This window comes from Palaemon carinicauda, chromosome 22 (assembly GCF_036898095.1).
Source record: "Palaemon carinicauda isolate YSFRI2023 chromosome 22, ASM3689809v2, whole genome shotgun sequence".
NCBI lineage: Eukaryota > Metazoa > Arthropoda > Malacostraca > Decapoda > Palaemonidae > Palaemon > Palaemon carinicauda.
In genome coordinates this window covers 16,298,243-16,325,742 of record NC_090746.1, presented here as the reverse complement: position 1 = coordinate 16,325,742, position 27,500 = coordinate 16,298,243, and the positions used below count along the sequence as shown (strand labels likewise).

The 27,500-nt window shown below is 33.0% G+C and overlaps 1 protein-coding gene across 1 annotated transcript in view; it reads left to right on the top strand.

The window, feature by feature from the left end:
* The first annotated feature begins 3,437 nt into the window (after positions 1-3,437).
* The window catches only part of LOC137615807 (adhesive plaque matrix protein-like), a 24,936-nt gene continuing 873 nt past the window's right edge, over positions 3,438-27,500 (top strand). Inside the window, exons 1-3 of the mRNA XM_068345497.1 lie at positions 3,438-3,461; positions 22,069-22,644; positions 27,447-27,500. The exon at positions 27,447-27,500 is cut by the window's right edge and continues 873 nt beyond it. Coding sequence (XP_068201598.1) covers positions 3,447-3,461; positions 22,069-22,644; positions 27,447-27,500 — 645 coding nt within the window. The 5' untranslated portion in view covers positions 3,438-3,446. The remainder of the gene's footprint in view (positions 3,462-22,068; positions 22,645-27,446) is intronic.

Below are 27,500 nucleotides of genomic sequence, written 5' to 3'. Positions count from 1 at the left end.
AGTATCTATATATCTATGTATCTGTCTATCTATATATATATGTATATGTATGTGTATATATATATATATATATATATATAATATTGTTGTATGATGAGCATTGCATATGGTGTCGGGGTAAGACAATCATCCAAAATTAAAGATTATATATATACATATATATATACATGCATATATATATATATATATATATATTATATATTTATGTATGTATATATAGGTGGGTCTTCATATATGCATATACGGTATGATATTGCCATTATCCTCAAAGCAATACGCAATCGAGATTTCTTATGCATCGTTGCATTTTATCATTAGCCTACATAAACTTCTCTTTCAACGGAAACGTACTATTTCACACTTTCTTGTAATGTAAAGGTCCTGTCAGTAACTTATTCTAATTTACTCAGATTATCTTATCATTTAAAAATAATCTACACTTTACGTCTCTAAACAACATATTAATACCAAAGCCTTTTCCCTAATTTAGTAGTCATCTTCATCATGCATTTCAATAACAAATACGTCAACAATAATTTCAATAAAAAAAAACGCTTTTATTGCACCTTTTGATAATAATACCAATAATAATGATAATAAAAATATAACTTGTGTTATTCTTTTTCTCCAAATGCATATCAAGAACAAAAGCACATCCCTTGCGTTATTTGCCGCAGACTTGAAATAGAAGAAAATGGACGAACTCTACTTGAATTTTAGCGACCAAAGTTGGCCCCAATCTATCGCCTGAATCGGATGCAAATTAACGACGTCACTACATCATCATGCGGATTGTTATGATTATTTTCAGCGTGAAAAATGGTGTTCTGGTTCCCTTGATTAATTCACCACTGTTCTCGCGTTATCTAAATATTATAGCTTTCAAAATATTAGCCCCAATTTTGTAAATCTTTATTTGGATCTTTCCATACTAGCTATTATCTTTTTATTCAGGTCATCACACGTTCTTCGTCAAGGCTAGCCATTATAATCACTTGTCAAAAACCTTACGACAATCTCTCTCTCTCTCTCTCTCTCTCTCTCTCTCTCTCTCTCTCTCTCTGAGTCAGTATAAAATTCGATTTGATTTTGACAAAAAATTAATATATATGATCGTCCCAAAACCTTTACAAGACCGCTGATATATTCACACTGTTCCTGTGTTAGAATGTAAATATATATATATATATATATATATATACATATATATATATATATATATATATACACATATATATAAGGTAAAAAGTAATATTCATGCAAGAGTAAAAAAAATGCGTGTGAACCACGTCGACAAATCCCCTTTTCCTGCATATAAACTGTGTAATTTAATGTTCAAAAAGAGATGATTTAGTTTCAGGCTCTATTACATTCAATGCAACTAGATTTACCTAGTAGGAGAACTTGTAAATATTATTACCAACAACTCTCTGATGCATTGGACACGTCTTTTTTTTTTACAAGGACGTGTTACCTCATAGTCCATAAGTGGCAGATCAAATACTGATAGTTGAAAATTAGAGTAATTTTCACCTAGTTTGATTATTTATTGGAATTATGTTGTTTGTGGTTGAAATGACAAAGCTTTTTCCTTCAGACTGAAAAGCATACGTGCAAAATATGAAGCTGGAATTTTACGTTTTGTTAAAATAACAACGAAATGACAACAATGGGTTGAGAGTAATTGGAAATACTCATCACTTGAAAATTTTGATAAACAAATTTGCTTCTAATATGATTTTATTTATCAAATTCTATTACCAAATTTGTAATGTCATTCAGAATAACACATATATACCATATTACATGACAGTGTTGAAGAGAGAGCAATTGTGGAATCAAGTATGATACATTAATTTTCCGTTAATTCGTGAAAGGGTTTGCTTATCACCATGATCATCAATGTTGTACTAGTCAGGGCCATCCATACTAGCTTGGTTTGCTGTGAACGATCAGACAAACTCCCACCATCACCAATCCGTAGTTGGCCAGCGTGATGATGAAAACTGACCAGACATAAATTGACAGAGGCCTTTGGCCTGCAATGGAATATAAATGGCTACATTTGTGTTGTTATATATATACATATATATATATATATATATATATATATAATGTGTGTGCGCGCGCGTGTGCAAAGTGCATATCCTTCATCGAGCCAATACCCCCAAGATGAAGTGGAACTGACTGAAGATCAAGATAAAGGTCACTGCCTCACTCATACTTAAACTCTAAGAAAGTTTCAGTCACATTTAGCTTATTATTTTCTGTATAAAGAGGTGTAATAATTCCTCATTCCCGGCATGATATTAGGGTAGAGCGGCTGAAGATTCAAATGAATAACTTTTTAACATATTCCAGTCATCAATAAAGGGCTTAAAGTACATCTTCAAACAACAAAAACAAATGCATCTACCTCTTGTTCACTGCATGACAAAGGCCTCAGACATGTTAATTCATGTCTGGGGTTTGGCCAGTTTTCATCACAACGCTATCCACTGCGGATTGGTGATGGTGGGAGATTTTCGTTTGATGATTCACAGAAACCACTTAGCATGGGTGGCGCTGAATAGTACAGCTTTGCTGATCATGGCATTACGAAAATGCTTTCCTCACGTTAAGATATCCCCACTCAGAAAGGACAATGTCTACCAGTGATCGAAATGATTTTCTCATCATTCTTTGGAGATTAATTTTCATCGAACTTAGAAGTATTAGGTGCCGTATTGTTGATGTTAGTTCCGTATTATATAGAGGTGTAATATTGTGTATGTATGAGCTCGTGTGTGTGGGTGGATGTATGCACGTATGTATGGTACATACATACAGTACATACATCATACACACACACACACACATATATACATTATATATATATATATATATATATGCAAGTATATGTATATATAAAGAATATCTATTGGATGATTTTTTAATGTAACACTGTGAATTATTCAATTGCGGAGCCGGAAAACTAATTATTTCTTAAATTTATCAGGAGTTGTCATAACGCTGTTAAATTATTTAATGATATAACACAATACAGCATTTTCCATAATTACTTTTTCCGCTTCATATAATTAGACTTCTGCATATGATAGAATTGAATATGACCTTACTACCATATAGTCCTCATTAGAAGAGCACATTCTCTTGAGTTATCTTTACTACTGTATTTAGTCTGTCATTTCAAACCACAAAAAGAAATATTTCCGTTCAATTCTCATCTGTCTTATAATTACAAGGAAAAGAGGAAGAAAAATTCCAATAATTTCCATGAAATTCTACCTTTGCGAGGCGGAGGAAAACGAGAAGAGGAGCAGCCAGTCACCTTGCAGGGGGGCGGGCTGAAACAAGGGGGCGTTGGGTGGGTGGGGCTCCTGTGGAAGATATAAAAGACTCGAGCCCAAGTCTCAGATATTCATTCGTCCCTCTCAGTTACTACTATGACCTTAACGAAGGTAAGTCTCTCTCTCTCTCTCTCTCTCTCTCTCTCTCTCTCTCTCTCATAACTATAAACTTAATGAACGCAAGTTCTTCCCCCCCTCTCTCTCTCTCTCATATTCATTCGTCTGTCACAACTATAATCATAAAGAAAGTAAGTGCTCTCTCTCTCTCTCCTCTCTCTCTCTCTCTCTCTCTCTCTCTCTAATATTCATTCGTCTCTGTTACAATTATAAACTTAACGAAAGTGAGTTGTTCTCTCTCTCTCTCTCTCTCTCTCTCTCTCTCTCTCTCTCTCTCCAGATACGTGAACGTTTTGTGGCTGAGTTTCTGGACGGCTTAACAATTAGTGCAAGATTCTCATACCAAAGTTGAAAATGCGGATTTGAAATTACTAATGAATGTGATCTCGTAAAATAATATGCAAGAAATAATGCAATATACGAGATATAATGGAAGTGCATACGTGTGATACTAAAGGTGATATTTGTATACTGCATTAGCTCTTCCGCTACGAACAAAAATATCTGATGGATGAAAGTATTCTTCACAAAGCGATTAAGATTCTATGCCCAGTGAATCTAGGAGGAAAATCATTTTAATTTCAAGTGCTGGACATTCTTTCAATATTTATTGCACGTTGTTGATGCATATGCGAAATACATAATACATTACTATATATAAATTTGTGTACATATAGTATGCATTATCAAAACCCCCAATGACATAACAACGAAATTTCCTTACCGTTTTAGATTATGCATTTTGACTACAAACTTTAAACCCAGATTAGAATCGAAGAAGCCTTTCATCACGATATGGGACTCGAACCTATGTTCTGCAGTAGGAGTGGAAGCAACCAGTTAACCCGCTATCATGCAAATCCCTCCACGGAAGGAAAAGGGTTTCCTCATCTATTTCTTTTATGAATTCAAAGTTTCTAACGATAAACATATTTAAAAGTTTGAGGAAATCGAGACGTTAAATAGTCATCGGGGCTCTTGTTGATATAAATGTATCTGGTGGTGAAATTAACCAATAAATTATATATATAGATATATATATATATATATATATATAGGTAAATATATTTAATTAATTAATTTGCGACAAAAATAAGTGTCATTTTCGAAGGAAACGGGAGTTTTTCTATAGGGAGAAGTTGTTTTTTACTAGGAAAGGTTTCCCCAACCGTAACTACAAAGATACCATATATATATATATATATATATATACATATGATATATATATATATATACGCGCACACCGCAATGTCCCGAATTTACAGCCTAAGATGGGCCCAGAGTCCAGCTGATGAGCGGGCCAAAACTGGAATCTATTATAAAGCTCTTATTTCAAAGAGGCCATCCACAATGAGAGCTGGACAGATAATAATATCAATGCATTTCCAATTTAAGCTTCAGAATGCTATTGCCTGCAACTTTAAATTGATGTTGATGCCTTGACAGTAAACGCGTGTAATACGATTACGTGAATACTAGAGATAATCTACACTTTTGGATGATAGTATTAAAAAAAAAAAAAAAAAGGGTTGCGACTGTCTGTTTCCGTAATATAATTCTTTTCATTTTGTTAACGAGAATATTTGTGGCATCTTTAATTTTTTATAATTTCTATTATTTATAAAAAACATCATACTGACTTTAATAATAATTTAGATGGTAGTAGGCTAAAAAATAGCTGTCTATTATTATTATTATTATTATTATTATTATTATTATTATTATCATTATTATTATTTAGGAATGCTCCTAACAACGAAAAATCCGTAACAAATTGAAATGCTATTTTTATAATTTCAGTCATTGTGTCGTACCCCCAACCTCAATAACATCGAGTTGTCTGTTATGATAAATACTACTAATCTCCCCTTATTTTCCCTTCTTTCTCTCCTTTTCATTTCTGAATTGGAAATTCACTTTCCCTTGATGAAAAGTTTTAATGAAGTATAACGTCATTCAATGGTTGGCTCATTTTTTATTCATTTAGTAAAAAAAAATCTGGATTTTTAAAAGTTCTTCCACTAAGGGGAGATTTACTGAAGGTTTTGTAAATCTTCTTCCCCTCTATTGTTATTTTTATTACTTGCCAAGTGACAACCCAAGTTGGAAAAGCAGGATGCTATAAGCCCAGGGGCTCAAACAGGGAAAATAGACCAGTGAGGGAAGGAAACAAGGAAAAATAAATTTTAAGAACTGTAACACCATTAAAATAAATATTTCCTATTCAACTATGAAAACTAACTAAACGAGAGGAAGAGAAATTAGATAGAATAGTGTGTCCGAGTGTACCCTCAAGCAAGAGAACTCTAATCCAAGACAGTGGAAGACCATGGTACAGAGGCTATGGCACTATGCAAGACTAGAGAACAGTGGTTTGATTTTGGAGTGTTCTTCTCCTAAAGGAGCAGCTTACCATAGCTAAAGAGTCTCTTTTACCCTTACTATGAGGAAAGCAGCCACTGAATAATCACAGTGCAGTAGTTAACCCCTTGAGTCAAGAAGAATTGTTTGGGTAAACTCAGTGTTGTCAGGTTTATGAGGACAGAGGAAAATATATAAAGAATAGGCCAGACTATTCGGTGTATGAGTAGGCAAAGGGAAAATGAGTCGTAACCAGAGAGATGGATCCAATGTAGTGCTGTCTGGCCACTAAAACGGCCCCATAACTCTTTAGCGGTAGTATCTCAATGGGTGGCTGGTGCCCTGGCCAACCTACTACCTGAAAGGAAGATTTACTGAAAGTTTTGTAAATCTTCTTTTACTCTAAAAGAAGATTTACTGAAAATTTTGTAAATCTTATTTCACTCTAAGGAAAGATTTACTGAAAATTTTGAAAATCTCCTTTTTCTTTATAATAGAAATCGTTACCAAAAAGTCCATTTAATCTATTTCCCAAAGGAAGAAGGAAAGGAGGTGCCATCAGTGTGCCTCATGCAGTAAACTGTAATCATTGATTAAGGTTCTTAGCCGAGGCCCTTCGGCTCTTAGCTGCACCTACTGTATAGCCTCCTACTTTATATCTTACAATGACCTTAGATGTCAGGATGCCTGAAAACTTGAAATCAATCAATCAATCAATTATATCTTACAATGTTGATAGGTCGCCACCAGTCGCATCTAGACACTAAATGACCTCCCCGGACAAAATGCATATATATATCACACACACACACACCCTAGTGAGTCATTCATATTACACTGATCTTATTTTTATTCATAAACTTTTAGTCATGCGCCCACTTCTCGATGTTTTTTTTTAATCTATATAAAATTATGAGGTACCTGTACGAATAACGATAATAATAGCCCTTCAATCACAATTTAACTTTTTAAGATGGAAATCAAATTCTATCGACGTCAGTGGATCACAGAATGGTTCTGAGAATGTTTACTAAAATGACGCCATCTTGAAAAGATCAGTTTCGTTAGATTCTGAAGCGCTTATGACGCCACAGTCATCATCATCATCATCTTCATTATCATTACTACTATTATTATTATTATTATGATGATGATAATCATTATTAGCCACTCTACGCCTTAACTGGAAATGCAAGTTGCTATAAGCCCTAGGCTTCAACAAGGAAAAATAGCGCAGTAAGGAAAGGAAATAAGAAAATAAATAACGTGACAAGCAATGAATAATTAATATAAAATATTTTAAGATCAGTAACAACGTGCAAGAGGCATGAGAATTCAGAAACAATTTTTTTTTTTTTTCAAAATATGGTAATTGGATGTTTATCACTATTATAATTATTGGAACACCCAAATGGAAGAAGCTAGGAAGATCATTAATGTGCAAAACAACCCCTCACACAATAGAAGTAGGTCTGCTTATTCGAACACATAAAATTATGGAAAAAAAGAAAAATATGTTAAACATCAACGCTCGAATACATGAGCTGTACATCATGGAATTTCGCAAATTTTCACAGATACCAAACCTTTTATTTTGTAGTTGCTAAACGTATTCTAACACCCAAAGACATTGCTTGTTTATTTCAAATTATCTATAGGTTTTTCTGACCTCCTGTAGACACGAATACTCCGACTCGTTAAGTGTTCGTGTGTTAGCGTTAATTACTAACATAAGATATTTCCAGTAAATTTCTCGAATGCAATTTTTCGAAAGCCAAATTCTCGAACCCAATTACTCTAAAAATAATTTCTCGAACTATCATTTACTCGAATGCCATATTCCTCAAAAACCACTCTCTAATTTTTCGAGAATATGAATTCGAGAAATTTACATGTATTTTCTTAAAAACTAATATTGATTGATAAATTTACCTGTTTGTTAAATGATCTCCTCTGCTAGTGAATTTAAAATAATGCTCCATATGCTCTTCTAAGGATGCACAGACGTCAAAAATCGACAATAGTTGATTAATATATATTAATTAGAAAGAATAGAAAAAAATAAGGTTATAATCTTATTGTAAATCAAGAAAAGGAAGGAATGAAAAAAAATATTAAGGTTAAAATTTATAATTTTATTTTGTTGCAAACAAAATAGGTAAAAATAAAAGATCAAAATGTAATCAGTTAGAATGAAATGTTATATGCCACACGTCGTAAATATTCTTCTCCAGGGCTAACTTCATCATAACTCATTACAATGTTTTTCAACCTTTTTCCATCGTCACGATACTCTTTTCTGCTTACAGAGCTATTGACACCTCCCAAATAGTAAAGAAAAAAATGGTTTAACAAACGTGATCTTTCGCAGAAATGATGAGTGTTTATGAATTGGTCTTTGGTGCTTGTTGGACAAATTAACTATCGAGAAATACTACATTCGAGAAATTAAGAAATTTACTATCGAGAAATTGTTTCATCGCGAAATTATTTTTCGAGAAATTGGGTCCGAGAAATATACTGTCGAGCAATTGCCTTCGAGAAATTTACCTGACACCATTTCCAGTACCATGGCTAACACCCTTGTCTTCCTTCCAAAATGGATTGGCCTGAATCCGCATTAACAAGACTTAATTCAACACCAGATGACACCAAGTCAGTAACATTTCGTTGTCGAATCTTATTACTCATTAGAAATAAAAATATTATAGAAATATAAAACAAAACAAAAAAATTATCTGGAATGATATCCAAAATTTACTTCCACCTAGCTTTCAAACTTCCAAACTTTAATTTCGTACACTACGTAAAAAGAGTTTTTATGCAACGTATATTTCATGACTGTATAATCATGATATATGCGTTGCATGAAATATGTTTTAACTCGGCGCAATTATCGTTTTTACAGTTGTACATAATTTATAGTATGGACATTAAAATAATATTATTTCAACTAATGCATTAGCTAATCCTTCTTTGTTTGGTTGGATAAACAGCCATATATGAGTAAATATTTATCTATGCATAGCATATCCATTTACTCATTATTTGCACGACTATAAATGTTATGATATTTTATGTCAGTTGCGAAAATTGTGTTTATATAATATGAATAATGTTAATAGTTTATAGAGGACATATCTGTTTTGATGCTGTTACTGTTTATAGAAGGATATATTGTTAATTTATTCTCACCATTTATTTATTTCCTTATATCTTTCCTCACTGGGCTATTTTTCCCTGTTGGATCCCTTGGGCTTATAGCATCTTGCTTTTCCAACTTGGCTAGTAATAATAATAATAATAATAATAATAATAATAATAATAATAATAATAATAATATCAAGTTCAGTATATATCAGTATTATCAAGAAATATCAAGCATACGCGTACATTTATGGAATGCAAAGATCCAGTTTGAATAAATGATAATTTAGAAATACGTTTACGTTATATTTCTTATGTTTACCTCAGCTATCATTATTAGTACATTACCCGATAGTTATAGCGATGATCATAATATCCATAGAAATACAATTCAATAGATACATATCATTTACAACCCCTTACTCAAAACTTTCTTATTTATAAAACTTTTCAACTGTGCCACTAATTTTTCCATTCCATTTACTGAGTCGAGCATTCCAAAATGCATGCAAACCTTATTTTCTTATTTCACAGCTTTTCACCCGAGTCATTTCCACACCAAACTATTTGTAGTCACTCTCCCATTTACCGTAGGCCTACTTATTAAACAACTTTTGATTAATCGCAGCATGTATTCTGCTCTGCTATTAAACCCCAATATTACATTAACCTCTCTCTCTCTCTCTCTCTCTCTCTCTCTCTCTCTCTCTCTCTATTCATATTCAAACACATACTGTATGTATATATATATATATATATATATGTGTGTGTGTATGTGTCTGTATATAATATATATATATATATATATATATATAATAGCGCTTTTATATTTACTAGTGAATGTACACTTAGAGAGAGAGAGAGAGCCTTACCTTATTGCCTTATTGCCTTATTTTTTGTTTGGGTTCCCCCAGGTCCCTCAGTGTGAGGCACCTCGTATATCCACCAGAGAGTTGCTAATACATCTTCCGGTGTATTTTGCATCTTCCAGTCTTGGATGGTCTGGGATGCATCTTAGGTATTTATCGAGCTTATTTTTAAACGCATCTACGCTCACTCCTGATATGTTTCTTAGATGAGCTGGCAGCACATTAAATAGTCTCTGCATTATCGATGCTGGTGCGTAGTGGATTAATGTCCTGTGCGCCTTTCTCAGTTTACCTGGAATGCTTTTTGGTACTATTAATCTACCTCTGCTTGCTCTTTCTGATACTTTAAGCTCCATGATGTTTTCAGCAATTCCTTCTATTTGCTTCCATGCTTGTATTATCATGTAGCGTTCTCTTCTCCTTTCTAGACTGTATAGTTTTAAAAATTGCAGTCTTTCCCAGTAATCAAGGTCCTTAACTTCTTCTATTCTAGCAGTATAGGACCTTTGTACACTCTCTATTTGCGCAATATCCTTTTGGTAGTGTGGGTACCATATCACATTGCAGTACTCGAGTGTACTACGTACATAAGTTTTGTAAAGCATAATCATGTGTTCAGCTTTTCTTGTTTTAAAGTGTCTGAATAACATTCCCATTTTTGCTTTACATTTAGCCAACAGTGTTGCTATTTGGTCGTTGCATAACATATTCCTATTTAAAATTACACCAAGGTCTTTAATTGCTTCCTTGTTTGTGATTGTCTCATTATTAGGTCCCTTGTATGCATACACCATTCCTTCTCTGTTTCCATAATTTATTGATTCGAATTTATCGGAGTTAAATACCATCCTATTTATCTCCGCCCATTCATATATTTTGTTTAGATCTCTTTGTAGTGAGTTCCTATCTTCATCACAAGTAATTTCTCTACTTATTCTTGTGTCATCGGCGAAACTTCTCACTACGGAGTTTTCAACATCACAGTCTATGTCTGAGATCATAATAACAAATAGCAGTGCAGCTAATACCGTACCTTGGGGCACACCAGATATTACCTGGGCTTCATCTGATTTCTCGTCATTTGCAACCACTATCTGTTTTCTGTTTTGCAGGAATTCTTTTACCCATTTTCCTATCTTTCCCACAATATTATGCTTTCTCATTTTTTTCTCCAATATGTTATGGTCTACCTTGTCAAAGGCTTTTGCAAAATCTAGATAGATCACATCTGTGTCTTTTTCATTTATCATATTATTGTATATGTTTTCATAGTGAGCTATCAGTTGGGTCTGTGTACTTTTTCCAGGTACGAAACCGTGTTGACCCATATTAAACAAATTATTTTTGACCAAATGGTTCATTATTTTCTTTTTTATTACCCTCTCATACACTTTCATAATATGTGATGTTAGACTAACAGGTCTATAATTGCTTGCCTCTAGTCTTGATCCACTTTTGAAGATAGGGGTTATATAAGCTAATTTATGTTTAACATATATCTCGCTCATGTCTATACTCTGTCTTAGCAGTATTGCAAGTGGCTTCGCGATAGTGTTTGCAGTTTTTTTTAACAAAATCGCTGGAACTCCATCTGGTCCGGCTGCCGATCCATTTTTAATTTCGTTTATAGCCGTGACAATATCTGCTTCATTAATATCTATATCCGTTAGATATTCAACATTTTCTTCTCTCATTTCTGTTTCATTATTCTCATTCGCAATTCTTGGCGTGAACTCACTCTTATATTTTTCTGCTAATATGTTGCATATTTCCTTTTTTTCATTCGTTAGCCGTCCTTCAATTCTTAGAGGGCCTATTTCTATTCTCCTTTTATTCATCTTTTTTGCATAGGAGTAAAGTACTTTGGGGTTTCTTTTTATATTTTGAAGTGTCCTTTCTTCTAAGTCCCTTTTTTCATTTTCTTTCGACTGTATAATCTTTTGTTCTGCATTTTCTCTTACATTTTATTTCCCTCATTTTCCACACATTTTTTTCTTTTGCAAGATTTTTCTTCCACTTTTTAATTTTCTGAAATAAGATCCTTCTGTCTCTTGGTATGCACGTCTTTTGTTTATTGTTTTTTTTCGGTACATATTTTTCAACAATTTTCTCCAGTATTTTGTACAGTATATCCGTATTTACCTGTATATTATCACTTATAAATACATTTTTCCATTCTTTATTCAGTTCTTCATTTATTTCTGACCATTTTATATTCTTACTGTAAAAGTTATATTTTCCATATCCTTCCCAAAGTTTTGTGCTTTTATTAATTCTGTGATCACTTGCTTTGGAATGAACTATCAATTCTATGACATTGTGGTCTGAAATTCCCGTGTTATACACTATTATTTCTTTAACATAATTCACCTCATTCACAAATACTAGATCTAGGACATTTTCCTTTCTTGTTGGAATGTGGTTTATTTGTTGCATATTATGTTCTAATAGCATATCTTGAAGCTTTTCAAATTGCCTCTTATCTTCTGCGCTACTATTACTATCTTTTTTATATGTATACATACAACCACTTTCTTCTATCCGTTCTTTCCAATCCACGAAAGGAAAGTTAAAATCTCCGGATAGGAGTATATTCCAGTCTTTATGGTTTCTACATATATCATCTATTTTTTCTATTATTATGTCAAACTCCTTAGTGTTTGGGGGTCTGTAAACTACAATATTCATTAGTTTTTCAAATCCAAATTCTACCGAGAGAGAGAGAGAGAGAGAGAGAGAGAGAGAGAGAGAGAGAGAGAGAGAGAGAGAGAGAGAGAGAGAGAGAAATGCAATTATGTAATTATCACTAACAGTTCTTCAAAAATGATATACACTTCCTAACCATGCTTACTTACGAAGTTAATTGCACATGCATACGATGTCAACGAGATTTTGCGTGTTTTTTGCTTACATGGCTTATTAACCTAAAAAAAACACACTTGGAACAAAAAGTGCGAAAACAACAGGAAACTGTAATTGTTCGTTCTGGCGTTGTTGACACCCGACATGCCTTGTTTCAGTTTCCACGGTTGGTTAACCTACGCAAACACAATTAAAGAATGCGAGCATGAAGGAAAATCATGTTCATAATGTCAAGAAAAACTTGAATGCGTAATTGTTTTAATCTTGGCGTATGACATGACACCGACTGTATTTTATGAGTGATGAGGCGGTCAGACATTAAAGGTCTTGAAATAATGTTTCTCAAGGAGCTTTATTAATGTAATTTGACAAAAAATGTGATGTCTAAATTATAATTTAGATAATGGGTGTAAGATTAGGCGAGAATAAATTGATTTGGGCATCATGAAATTCGTACTTAAACTTTGGGACTAAGTTTTAGGAGACCTTCAACTACATCTTCATTACAGAAGTAGTGAACCCAAGCCTCGATGATACTGTCATTATTTTGAGCATTAATGGTTTTGCGCAACTCATATAGGCTACTGTCCCTATTCGCCATTTTGCAAGATATGTGCAACGATTAGATATTAATCCTACTTCAAGTCAAAATTAAGGTCTCTCTCTCTCTCTCTCTCTCTCTCTCTCTCTCTCTCTCTCTCTCTCTCTCTCTCTCTCTTTTATATATAATATATATATATATATATACATATATATATATATATATATATATATATATAAATATATATATATATATATATATATATATATATATATATATATATATATCCTTCCTCTCTCTCTCTCTTTCTCTCTCTCTCAGACAATCGGATGTGTATTCTATATTTCGTATCTATTCTGCAGAGTAATAGGGCCTCAATTAAGAACAGATGCTGAGTGTGCAGTCACAACAAGATGACACAGTAGAGTCACGTACCTCTACCAGAAACAGATTGTTTCGACCCACATGCTTTGCATGATGAATAGCAAACTAATTCCACGAATATATGACGAAGGTATTCTCCGGCCATTTATCAAAAATAACACATCACACACTTGAAGTTTCTCCCCCAAGCATTCCCGTAATTATCCTGAACCCCAGATTATTACGAGTTATTGGAAGTGAATACCAAAATGTGAAAATATAATTGGTAACTCAGACCCTCCTCTCATTATCTCGATCAAGGTCGAAAGACGAAAATGACGCATTCAAATGAGGGTGACCTGACCTCTCAGAGCGAGAGTTCACGCCCATAGATTGAAATGTCATAATGGAGAAGACCTCTGCCGTCATTCCAGGCGGGTGAAATTAACTTGTGAAACTTTATTTCCTCCCGAAAGTGATTATAACATCAAAATTTCCTGTTGTGTCGGACATAATGGATGGCGGGCTTATTAACTCGACTGTGATAATTGGACGCATGCGCTCTTTGTGCAATCCGAATTGGATGAACGATCATAGATCCAAGATAGTCGGCTGTCTTTAGCAGTGAGGCAGTGGGTGAATCTATTAGATGAGAAAATAAGTGTATGTAGATGATATAATACAAAATTGAGGGAATATTAAATAAATGGGATGTCATTGTGTAAACATTGGCTATAAGGATCAATAGGGAAGCGAGACCCTATGCTGTTAAAATCAAAGTCGAAATAACGATAGAAATACTATTCTGGCATGATAATATATTTAGATCATTTATAATATCTCAATATTTCATTACGTGAAAAGATAGATAATACAGGAAAACACATAAAAATGGCAATTTTAAAATCAAATCCTAAAATCTAGTTTTCAGTCGCAGTTAATTTGACAAAGATTTTCGTCGTCGCAAGAGAGGAAAAGGAGATACAAAGTTCAACTACCGAACATCTAATTAATTACGCCATTTCATGAACAAAAACTAACACGTCTCCCCTCCCATTTCAACTTGGCACAATTCAATGAATAAACAAATTAATTACAGGGTTTGGGAGTATCGTCAACAAAACTGAGACAAAGTAATCATTTAATATCACTATTTTTATTGTTATTGTTATTATCTTATTATCCAATTCCCTAGGCTAAAGGAAGTGGTATAAAAATAAACTTTCAATTCTCGGACGAGTTGTGTTTGGTAAAGCAGTGTACACACACTTATACTTTATATATATATATATATATAAACGCGAGTGAGCCTTCCTTGGTACTTATTTTATTTAATGACGTTTTGGGTCTACCATTCTTGTCAGACATCAGATATCAATTCACATCAGTTATTTTTCCTTACCTTCTCTCGTCAGCATCAACAGTCCTATGAATTATCCAGTTATGATTAAAAACAAACCATTGCTATAAAAACAGTACAATAAAAATTGAACTACTCATCTGACAACCCAATTATGAACTTGTGGATGAAAAGTAATGTATTCTCTATCATTCAATTGAAATCTTAGTGATGCAATACATCGTAAAATATACTTAATTCTATACACAAATATCATTTACAAAAATCAGACGAAAAACCATGCGGATAGATTCTCACAAAAAGTGGGATTTGGATGTCTCTGAAACATTCTATTGAAAATCATATCCTAAAATGAAAAGAGAGTTACCGATAGTATAACAAAAACAAAAAGGTGATTAATGATGTAAATTTCTCCCATGACGTAAGCAATGGGTAATATTACGTCCACTGTCTTGGGTTAGAGTCCTCTTGCTTGAGGGTACACTCGGGCACACTGTTCTATCTTATATCTCTTTCTCTTGTTTTTCTAAAGTTTTTATAGTTTATAAAGTGATATTTATTTCAATATTGTTGCTCTTCTGAAAATATTTTATTTTTCCTTGTTTCCTTTCCTCACTGAGCTATTTTCCCTGTTGGAGCCCCTGGACTTATAGCATCCTGCTTTTTCAACTAGGGTTGTAGCTTAGCAAGTAAAAATAATAATAATAATAATAATAATAATAGGGAGAACGACTACTTTAACATGAGAAGACTTTTTGAAAATAATTACTGGTTTTGTCTTCGTGCATGTGCATGTATCTGCGCGAGGGCCGTTTGCGCATGTTATTTTGTTCGGCAGTAGGGTTTTGTTCAAATGACTATTTATTTTCGGGTAGGAGACTTAATTATTAGCTCTTTTCTCAATTCTCGTACTTGGCATAATATCAGTGTGTGTAATACATGTTGTTGTTGTTTTTTACAAGAGTTATCATTATGAATGCGGTTTCGTAATAGGGAGCCGTACTCTCCTTATTTCGATATTTGTTTCTCCTGCTGATACTGATGTATAGTCAAAAAAATCATAAATGAATTTTCAGGTGCTCAACCCTTAAAAGGGGCCTCCTCACCTGTAGGAATGTATAGAAAGCTAATGACACTGCCTCGATTATTTTAATTCAATAATGGCAACGTTCATAGAATTTTTTACATTTTGAAAAATAATAAAAATTCTATCTAGTTTATCTATAAAATGGCAGTTCTATTGGAAAGGGGTCACAGATACAAACTTAAAAGTATTATTTTTGTTATGACTCTCAAAGATGAATAACGCTTGTTAGAAAGCACTAATGCCAACGATTAAAACAAATAACAAGATAAGATTAATTAACGTACCAACGCCTTTCAATTTTACAGTACCAAATAACCCACCAAAAAAAAGAAATAATAAACAGCATTTACAAACTAAATATCGATAGTAAACTAGCTCAATCGAAAGAGCAGATTAGCAAAATTAATATTTACCAATGTAAATTATAATTAAAGAAGAATATGTGAGTTCCCACACAGACTATACATGTATTCCGTTAGTTATATATATCATACATATATACATGCACTGTATATGTACGCTGGCAGACCTATTCTTAAAGTGTTTGGTTTCATTGTAGTTAACATTTCAACTTATATGTGTATGAGGGTCGTCCTTTTTTTAAACGCATTCAACAACCAAACACACACCAATATATATATGTATATATATACATATATATATATACCGGTATATGTATATATATATACATACATACATATATATATATATATATACATATGTATATATACTGTATATATATATATATATATATATATATATATATATATATATATATATATATATATATATATATATATATATACAATATATATATATACATATATTTACTGGTATATATATACACATATATACTGGTATATATATACATACTGGTATATAAATATATATATATATATATATATATATATATATATATATATATATATATATATATGCATAAACAGACGACTGGAGGCTTTCGCACTGCAGTGGAATACTAACGGCTGATGATGATGATGATGATGAACAAGTGATAATATTACCTACGATGAACCAAACCACCTTAAGAAGTGGCCTGCAAGTCATTTTTATTAAATAATGAAAATTTCAAAAACAATGTTCATAGATATATGAACAGAACAGAACTTAAACGTCCTGGTTACTGGTCTGTTACCTAAAATAACTTTTGTTACCATTCAATCATTCTAAAAATTATTTTAGCTTGGTTTATTTTACAATGGACTTTATTCAAGACATAATGGTATCTGCAGTGAAATAATTAAACACATGTACTTTGGTGGTTTTTTGAAACTCAATAGGTTTCACAAAGAACATTTTTAACTCAAATTTCGGTTTTTTGTTTGTTGACGAAGAGATGTCATCTATGATAAAGTTACTCGGAACAACAGACTATTTCGCTGCAGTTTTATTTCAACTTTGTTCTTGTTAGCACAGATGTCTCTTGTTATTTTTGTTAAAAAAACGAGAGAGAGAGAGAGAGAGAGAGAGAGAGAGAGAGAGAGAGAGAGAGAGAGAGAGAGAGAGAGAGAGAGAGATGTGAAAAGTGAAACTATGTCTTTTCAAGTGTATTAAAAGTCATGTAATATTAAAGCTCAGATCACAAATTTTTTAGGCAATTAAACGAAATTAGCAGGATAATTATTAAATGACACATTAAGGCAATTATTCCATCAGTCATCCTCAAGCATCTATCAAAAATTCAACATAAATTTTAAAGAAAATAATATCGTTTAAAGAAATCGTCATTAAGAAATAAAAATCAATATCGTAGATCAAAAGAAATAACTTGGATTTGCCAAAAGACTAGATTTAAACAATCGCTACCTGACTATTTAGTTACCGGCGACACTTATCAGTTATTATTATTATTATTGTTATTATTATTATTATTATTATTATTATTATTATTATTATTATTATTATTATTACATCGTTAACATTAGTATTACTAGATAAGCTACAACAGTAGTTGGAAAAGCAGGATGCTATAAGCCCAAGAGTTGCAACACGGAAAATAGCCCAGTGAGGAAAAGAAATAAGGAAATGAATAAACTACAAGTAATGAATAAAGAATATAACATATCTTGAGATCATTAACAACGTTAAGACAGAGACCTTATGTCAAGTAGCTAAGTATCTCTTTTATGCATCTGCAAGGAGACTAAACTGAAGAGAAGCCTCCTCCTTGTTAAACCTAAAAGCAGGGATTGTTAACCGCTGATGACAGAAAGAAATGACACGGGGTCGTGTAGCCACAATTGCCCTTTTAAGTAGATGCTCGTCCATAGTTACGGAGTTCGGATGGCAATTACCGATCACTTGACATACATTATAGTAAAAAAAAAGTAAGAGCACTCATCAGTCAATAAGTGCTCCGAGATATGTAAACCGTACCTGCTTTGTTTAAAGGCTATCTATTTTTTTTTTTACTTTCAGTTTTTGTTACTTCTGTATTTACTGTTCTTAGTTATTTATAGACATAGCCAGTCATGTTACTTTAAGTTTTAAATTACATATGTTATGAATAACTACAAATCTTCAAAGGTATATTGACTCATATGTTCACTTTCGAATATGTGATCGTTTAATTACTTTATGTTTATAGATACAAACATACAATATATATATATATATATATATATATATATATATATATATATATATATATACACACACACATACTGTATATATATATATATATATATATATATATATATATATATATGTATATCTATATCTATATATATATATCTACATATATATATACAAACATATATATATACATATATATACATATATATACACATATATATATATACATATATATATAATATATATATATATATATATATATATATATATATATATGTGTGTGTACACATATATAACAATGTAGCCGATCATAAATACATCAAAGGAAACCAAAACAGTTATTAGTTGTGTACTGTTAACATTGGAATAGAAAATAAAGATTATTTATCATGGATACACTTTTTCTATAATTGAAAATTGTTTACTTTCAAACTCGTCGAATTATTCCCGCAACATTGTTATAAACTAGCACTAATAAACAGGTTACTCTTCCTGAAACTTTTTCCGATGAGAGAGAGAGAGAGAGAGAGAGAGAGAGAGAGAGAGAGAGAGAGAGAGAGAGAGAGAGAGAGAGAGAGCCAACGATACGTCACCAAAATCTGGAGAGCAATTTCCAAAGGAATCTGAGAAGGTTGTCATTAGCGCCTCAAAAGTACAGTATTATACTAATCACCGCCAAACGTCCTAAGGAACCAGCAGAGTCCAATTACGTCCTTGTGTAGATTATTACTAATCTTAATTACCAGTTAATCGTCGTCAACGTTTTCTAATAGTCGGGATCAAGAAATCTGGTTTAACATTAAAGAGATAATGGCTGGAGTCGAATCGATTTTCCCAGAGATGATTTTAATTACGCGGTTACCGCCGCTGATGAGAACAATTATGATCTAATGGTTGCTGCTTTGATCTGTACACTGTTCTTCACCGACAAGGGGTTGGGGGTCGAGGTGATTTTTTTTGTTGCATATTTTGTTCTTTTTGATAATTGTTTTCATAGCTAAGCTGCGATTTTTATTGGGATGTAAAACTGGCATGATTTCTGTAGTATTATTCATATGAATGCCTACATTTAAGAGATTACATAAACGCAATTAGATATAGGCTATACTTCAGTTTACATATATCCACACATACATAAAGCATATATATATATATATATATATATATATATATATATATATATATATATATATATATATATATATATATATTATGTGTACGTAAGCATACAATGTGATACCAGATCAATTATGGTCAAGACGAACTTAGGTGTGTAAGAATACTTGTGGCCAATAGTATATCCTAGTTTTTGCTTACTTCAGTTTTCTTGATAGTCTGAGATGAATTTTTTAAGGGAAATATCAGAACGTAATAGATATCTTTTAAGCAATGGGATAGTCGAGCAATCTCTGAATGGTTCCTGCTTCGGAGAAAGTAATGAATATAGGAATATAATTGATATAACAGCGGAGCTTTACATTTTTTTACATACCAAACACACACACACGTACACGTTCAGAAATTTCCCTAAAAATTTCATCTCAGAATATTAAGGAAACTAAATTAATCAAAAACTTTGATATACTATATGCCACAATTATTCTCTTTCACACCTAAGTTCGTCTCGACCATATTTGATCTGGAATCACTTACACCCCATGTCCAAACGTAGGATATCCTCTGTTATCTCACCTAACTTTCTTTCACATACTTCCGGGTATTGACTTAATGGTATAATCTTTGAATAATGTAGTTTATCCCACCATTCAGGTCAGCTTCCTAGACTCTATTGCATTTTACTGTTATTAAAGAAAACTGGTCTTCCTCTACCATTCCACTCTAGCCGTCCCTACTCTAGACACTCCCTCTCTCTCCCTGCTCCGTTCCTCTCTTCCTCTCTCTCCTCTTCCATTCTATTCCTCAAAGTATGTAAATAACTGAAGTCACCTCAAAGATTCCAGGCGAAATGAGCCCCACCCCCTGATGATGTCATAGCAAATCATGTTATCTCCCGTGTTAACAGAGGTTTCAACATATCCCCTTAAAGTGATCATAAGTTTTAGTTGGAAATTTGTAAGGGGATGTATTGTGACCACTGCTAACGTGGGAGATGAGATTGCCTACAACATCATCGGGGGTTTGGCTTATTTCGCCCAGAATTTCTGCGGCGATTTTACAAGTATGTGAAAAGAAAGTGAGGTGAGGTTACAGAGGATATCCTACAACTGGAGAAATTGTTACCATATCAAAAATTTGAGAAGAACTTGAGGTTTGTAAGGATACTTATGGCCAATAATACAACTCGAAGCCAGTTTAAAACTCCATTAAAATATCTACTAAATCTTTCTCTTTTGGGTATTTTGAGAACAAACACATAACTCCCTTATCAACTAACTAGAAAATGGTTATATTCATGAACTTCAGATATTGCTGTTCAAATACAGTTGGAACTATTGTAATGATAATGATGAGGATAATGGTTATGATTTTACAACCTTTTTACAACATATAGCAAATAATAATAATACCAATATCACAGTTGTTGGCATAGGAGTTAGGCTATATGTAGGCCTCTATATATATACAGTATATATATATATATATATATATATATATATATATATATATATATATATATATATATATATCTGTGTGTGCGTGTGTATACGAATATAAAAATATATAGATAGATAAATAGACATTTAGAGAATATTAGAAATGTACTACAGTAGATCAGTTTGGGCAAAACTGATAATTCTAAACATCAAACAGCTATTGTAGACGATATTTCACATTAACAAAAAGTATTAACACAAAGTGTTTAGAATCGGAGTAAAACTACTTCGAATCAAATTCTTTTGAGTTATAACATATTAATAGAGACATATAATTTCTCTTTTTTTTTAATGGTTAGATTGTTGAATCTCTACTACATTAAACAATTCTACTCTGGATTTTAAATTTGAAATATGGGGTAAATGGATTGCTCATGTCAAAAGAACGGGAGAGATGAGAAGAGGGCTAGAAAAAGATGCAAATTAGAGTTTAATGGTGCAGCGTGAGTGTAGTGAGCTCGTGAGCCTTTCGTGTCTGTAAGTTAAGTCCTCTGTGTAGGTTCATCTACGATTCACCAGTTTAATCGTGAATGTAACAGTAAATCGCTCGTTTTTCTTTCCTCAAAAGCCATCTCTCGTAAAGACAAAATGGTTATTGTGTGTACATGCAAGCAGGTGTGAATATAAATGCTCTTCTGAAATATGTTATCATGTAGATGGCGATATAAAGGCCACACCATCACTACATTCAACAGTGATTTTTCTGTGATTTTCTTTGTTAACTTACTATTTCTTTTTATGTTTGAGATTTGTACAAATAAACTTGTTACTCCATAAAATTATTCATATCTATATTTTCAGATCCTCTCCCTATTAATTTCATGCGTGGTGGGATCAGCCGTGGGGAAAGCGGTCAGCTCCCACTACCCTCCGCCATCTTATCACCACACGACATACGCCCCACACCATTCCACGACATATTCCGATCACGAACCGAATTACAAACCTCACCATACGCCCTCTTATACGCCTGCCCCTTATTACAAGCCAAAAACAACGTACGCACCTCACTACACGACTCACAAGCCCCATTACGAACATGAAGCCCCAGTTTATAAGCCTAAACCAACCTACAAACCTGAGCCTACGTACACGCCAGTATACACGCCTGCTCCAGTCTACACACCCGCGCCCGCCTACGAGGAGCCGATCTACACGACAGAGCCATACAAACCCGTGTATACACCGAAACCAACTTACGAACCCGTTTACAAGCCAAAACCTACATACGCGCCTGCTTACAAGCCAGAGCCAGTCTATAAGCCAGAGCCAGTCTACAAGCCAGAGCCAGTCTACAAGCCGAAACCTGTATATAAGCCGAAACCCGTATACAAACCGAAGTCAGTCTACAAAGCTGAGCCTGAGTATCATGACCACGTAAGTAATCAGTATGTCTTTCATGCAGGAAATCTCCGTTGTGAGGATTAACATACTTATTCCTATGAATAATTTTATTCAGTTTTCAGGTCAATCAACCGACATTTTTTTTATTATCATCTTAAGCACTGTCTACATAATCGAGCATGCCCGACGGGCAAACAGTGATACCAGACCACGATGGGTAGTAAGAATGAGGGTTGATGACGTCAGAAGCGGGAAAACCACAGACAGGGATCTGGCATCATACAGTGTTCCCAGATCCCTGTCTTTAGTTTTCCCGCTTCGGACGTCATCAACCCTCATTTTCATCAACTATTGTGGCCTGGTATCACTGTTTGCCCGTTGGGCATGCTCGATCGATTGGACAGGGCTTTATATTATACCCTATTTTTTTCAACCTAGCATAACTGTACCAAGCTCAGAGTCACTTGCATGCTTCTGATTGGGTGGACATCAGATTGTCCGAATTCATCAGTGTTCTATACAAACAATTATATTATAGATTTACTGCTATAGCCTCTGTACCATGGTCTTCCACTGCCTTGGGTTAGAGTTCTCTTGCTTGAGGGTACACTCGGGCACACTATTCTATCTAATTTCTCTTCATCTTGTTTTGTTAAATTATTTAAAGGTTATATATGAACTCTTTATTTTAATGTTGTTACTGTTCTTAAAATATTTTATTTTTACTTGATTCCTTTCCTCACTGGGCTATTTTCCCTGTTGGGGCCCCTGGGCTTATAGCATCCTGCTTTTCCAATAAGGGTTGTAGCTTAGCAAATAATAATAATAATAATAATAATAATACAGAGTGAGTTAACAGGTGCTATTATGAATGTGATATAAATAGTAGTTAAATTAATTGTAAATAATAAGAACCTACATATTAACTTTGTTTGATTATTTATCTATTAATTTTTAATAAACACCGAAGTTGAAGTCTTGGAACAGTCTTCCAAATACAGAAATTTCAATTTTGTTTATTTCAAGCATTAAGTACATCATAATTATTACTAAAATAACTATCAGACTTTTATAGAAAATTTAGATAGCAAAATAATGATGAGGAACATAAAAACATAATGATAAACAGAGATTTATGTGGAATACGGGGTACGTCGAGTGGAAGGAAAAGCCCCTACATTAACATTGGTCCTCCCACACCACAAGGAGGTGTTACAATTTTTCATATTTGGGGGTTGGGCTATTCAAAACTTTAAAGGATATTGTAAAGGCCACATTGAATGGGGACATAAATGACAAATTTAACCTATGGTTATTTGGTTTAAAGTTTTAAAGGCCACTTATGAATGGCAGAGGCAAGTGGCAGTAATACTGCTCTAGCAGGCAGGACAGTGACATCGAGACTGACCACATATACATATGATCAGCACCCAAGGCCCCTGTCCATCCAAGCTAGGCTCGCAAGGATGGTGAGCTTACGGCGACTAAAGGAACTAAAGAGTCTGAGTGGGACTCGAACCCAAATATGGCAATCACCAGGCAAGGACGTAACAACAGGCCACCATACATATAGCGCAGAAGAGTGGAGAAGTAGAAAGGCAATAACAAAACAAACAGTTTGTTACTCATTTTTTCAACTTAGTTTTCGATGTTTTAAAATATCAAAAACATTCATAGAAAATGAACTATAAATATGTTTGAAGTAGCAAAGCGCGAGCTTTATAGGCTAATCAATTAAATATCTTTGATATTTAATTTACAAAGTACATAGTATGATAGCAGACGGGATTTTAATGCAACTCAAACTTTTTCCTTGTCTACAACTTCGGTGGGAGTTGTTTATTATCCAACATGTTCGTCACTCATCTATGAACTAATTTTTAATATATTTATTATGAGTTCATTTAGTACTGATTTTTGCTTCATATATTGAGCTGACATTATATGGTGTAATAATATATTCATAAATTTGAAAATATGTCAACACAAAAGTACTGGATTCGGACAAATTGATTTCACCCAATCAACAGCTGCAAAAGGCGTGACCTTGAGTACAAATACGCCAGCTTGCGTATAATAAGAGTATAATTCACCTAGTATTCGATGCTGTTGCAACTTGCAACTTACATTCGCATCTTTTTTCATGAAATGTTAAAAGAAGAACTCTGCCTCTACCTCTTCCTAAACCATTTCAACAATTTGCTAGTTAAAATCATCCTAACAACCTTCTCCCTTTATCTACAATCTTCCAATAACACACCCTGGATTTTGTTTACGTAACATTCAGTTACTTTCGTGCTGTTAACACTTGCAGTGACCATTACTTGGCCCATAGATGCATTTGTAAATATTCATAGGTACAAACATATGAAGCCATAGTTACCTATGCATACACGGATGAAAAGATCATTAAGAATGTGTAATCAGTGCCTTACGAAACTCTCTCTCTCTCTCTCTCTCTCTCTCTCTCTCTCTCTCTCTCTCTCTCTCTCTCTCTCTCTCTCAATAAAAATTAGGAGACTCGGATACCTAGGAAACATCTTTTCAGCAAAAGGTCAATCATTTATTCATTCACAGCTAACTCTTTTAATTACTTACTGCATGGTAATGAGAAGCCTGTCCATTATCGTTTAATGATAATGGCAAGCGAAATTGAGCATCTATGAAAATCTCATACAATTAGCATTTCATTTACACACACAAGTACGAGCGATTTGGTCTAATGAGTCTTCTCGCTCGTTAATTTTACTTGTTCTAAATTCCCACTAATGGCATTCAGTAAGTGGATGAGACATGTAAGCTGGTTCTAATTGGCCTTTAACTTTATTTTCATGATTTTTATTAAACTCATAGTCTAAGCTTATACAAGAACCATTTATTCTGTGTGAAGCTACATTGCTGACGTAATTGCCACCGAATATTGAGATTATACACAGATGTTAAATCTAAATGTAGCTACATAAATTACACATTGGTTACTCTCTTTTGGTAAATTTTAATCTTGATATCCTTATCGTATATGTGATTTTCAGACATGTTCATTTAGTACCTACTTTCTGTTATACGACTGTCTGCAAATAAGATTATAACTGTGCCGTGTATAATCAGTGTCAGGACAGAACATGCACTTAGATCATGCATGCCATCAATTGCAAAAGAACATTAGTTTGAACGGCCAATGGTTCAAGTATATTACTCCTTATAAAAAACCACTGATCCTTTAGTTACCTGTAAATATATCTTGAATAACTCTTAATTTTACCTTACTAATGCGTTTATTAACCATCAGCCTCTAACATAGACACTAAACTACTGCATTGTTTTGAATTTTTAAAACAATTACTTATTCTCTTTGAGCGCTAGATGAATGGATTCGACATCATCCAGTATTAAAAACATTTCATAGATCTATAGGGAGCTTCTTTAAGCAGTTGAATGCTCTTCCATGAAACATAATTCCTAACTCCAACAACAAGAGATCTGAATTCAGACAGCGCTTAAATTTCTCCTCTAATCACTTATGTTTTCCATAATTGGAGTATCTGTGCCACTATTTGGAACTGCTGGATAAGCTCAGGTATCACATCAGAATTAGGTGATTTAACTCTAGCTGGTGAGTATATAAACAATGCTCTCAGATTTTGGGCTTTGCAATGCCCTATGTTACCTTTGAACCTACGAAAGCAATTGGGTTCCGACCAAAACATTTAACATGCTTCGCCCACAAGTATGGTGACTGGCCGCCACCTTCTCACAACTGATTCATGTAAACATCACAATAATAATAATAAAATAGATATGTGATTATGATATTTTAATGGTGACCCACGTAGATGGCGTGCGCAGCACATCCACGTGCCGCTTGCCAGAACAGAGGAGCAATGAGAAATGTTTATTTGCAAGCGAAGCACGCCACAGCCGAGCAATGACCATCTGAATGGCGGCCAATCACGAAACTTGGGGCTGGAGCATGTTAAAAGAGTTTGGGCTGCACCCAGTACCACACCCTTCACCAGTAATGGGTTTGAATCCCCTCGTGAAAATCTTATTATCTTTTATAGATTTAATTGTTCTTTATACACAACCATTCACGTAAATAATTTACAATAATATCGTATTCATTAATTTATTTGTAAACTAGCTATATATTTGTGTTTGTATATATATATATATATATATATATATATATATATATTTGTGTGTATATATATACATATATATATATATATATATATATATATATATATATATATATATAGACATATATATATATGTGTATATATATATAATATATATATATATATATATATATATATATATATATTTATGTGTGTATATATATACATATATATATGATATATATATATAGACATATATATATATGTGTATATATATATATATATATATATATATATATATATATATATATATATATACTGTATATGTGTATATATGTATGTGTGTATATATATATGTATATATGTGTGTATATATATATGTATATATGTGTGTATATATATATGTATATATATATATATATATATATATATATATATATATATATATATATATATATATATATATATATATATATCTGTTAGGAAACTATCTATTTTTCTATTTATCTATGTAAACTAATTATTCATTTCTCTATTAATTTACATATGTATCTATACATTCATATACTTATTCATTCATTTAATCATTACATTACTTCAGATGTATTCATTGTTATTAATCATATAGTCATCTCAACTCCTTGCCTTCTTGGACTTTTGTTTTCCCTGAAAAATCAACAATTATCCCAAAATAAAGCAAATATCGATCTCCTCCAGCCCACAAAATACGACTTCGGCTACGGAGTCGCCGACAACTACCACGGCACGAAC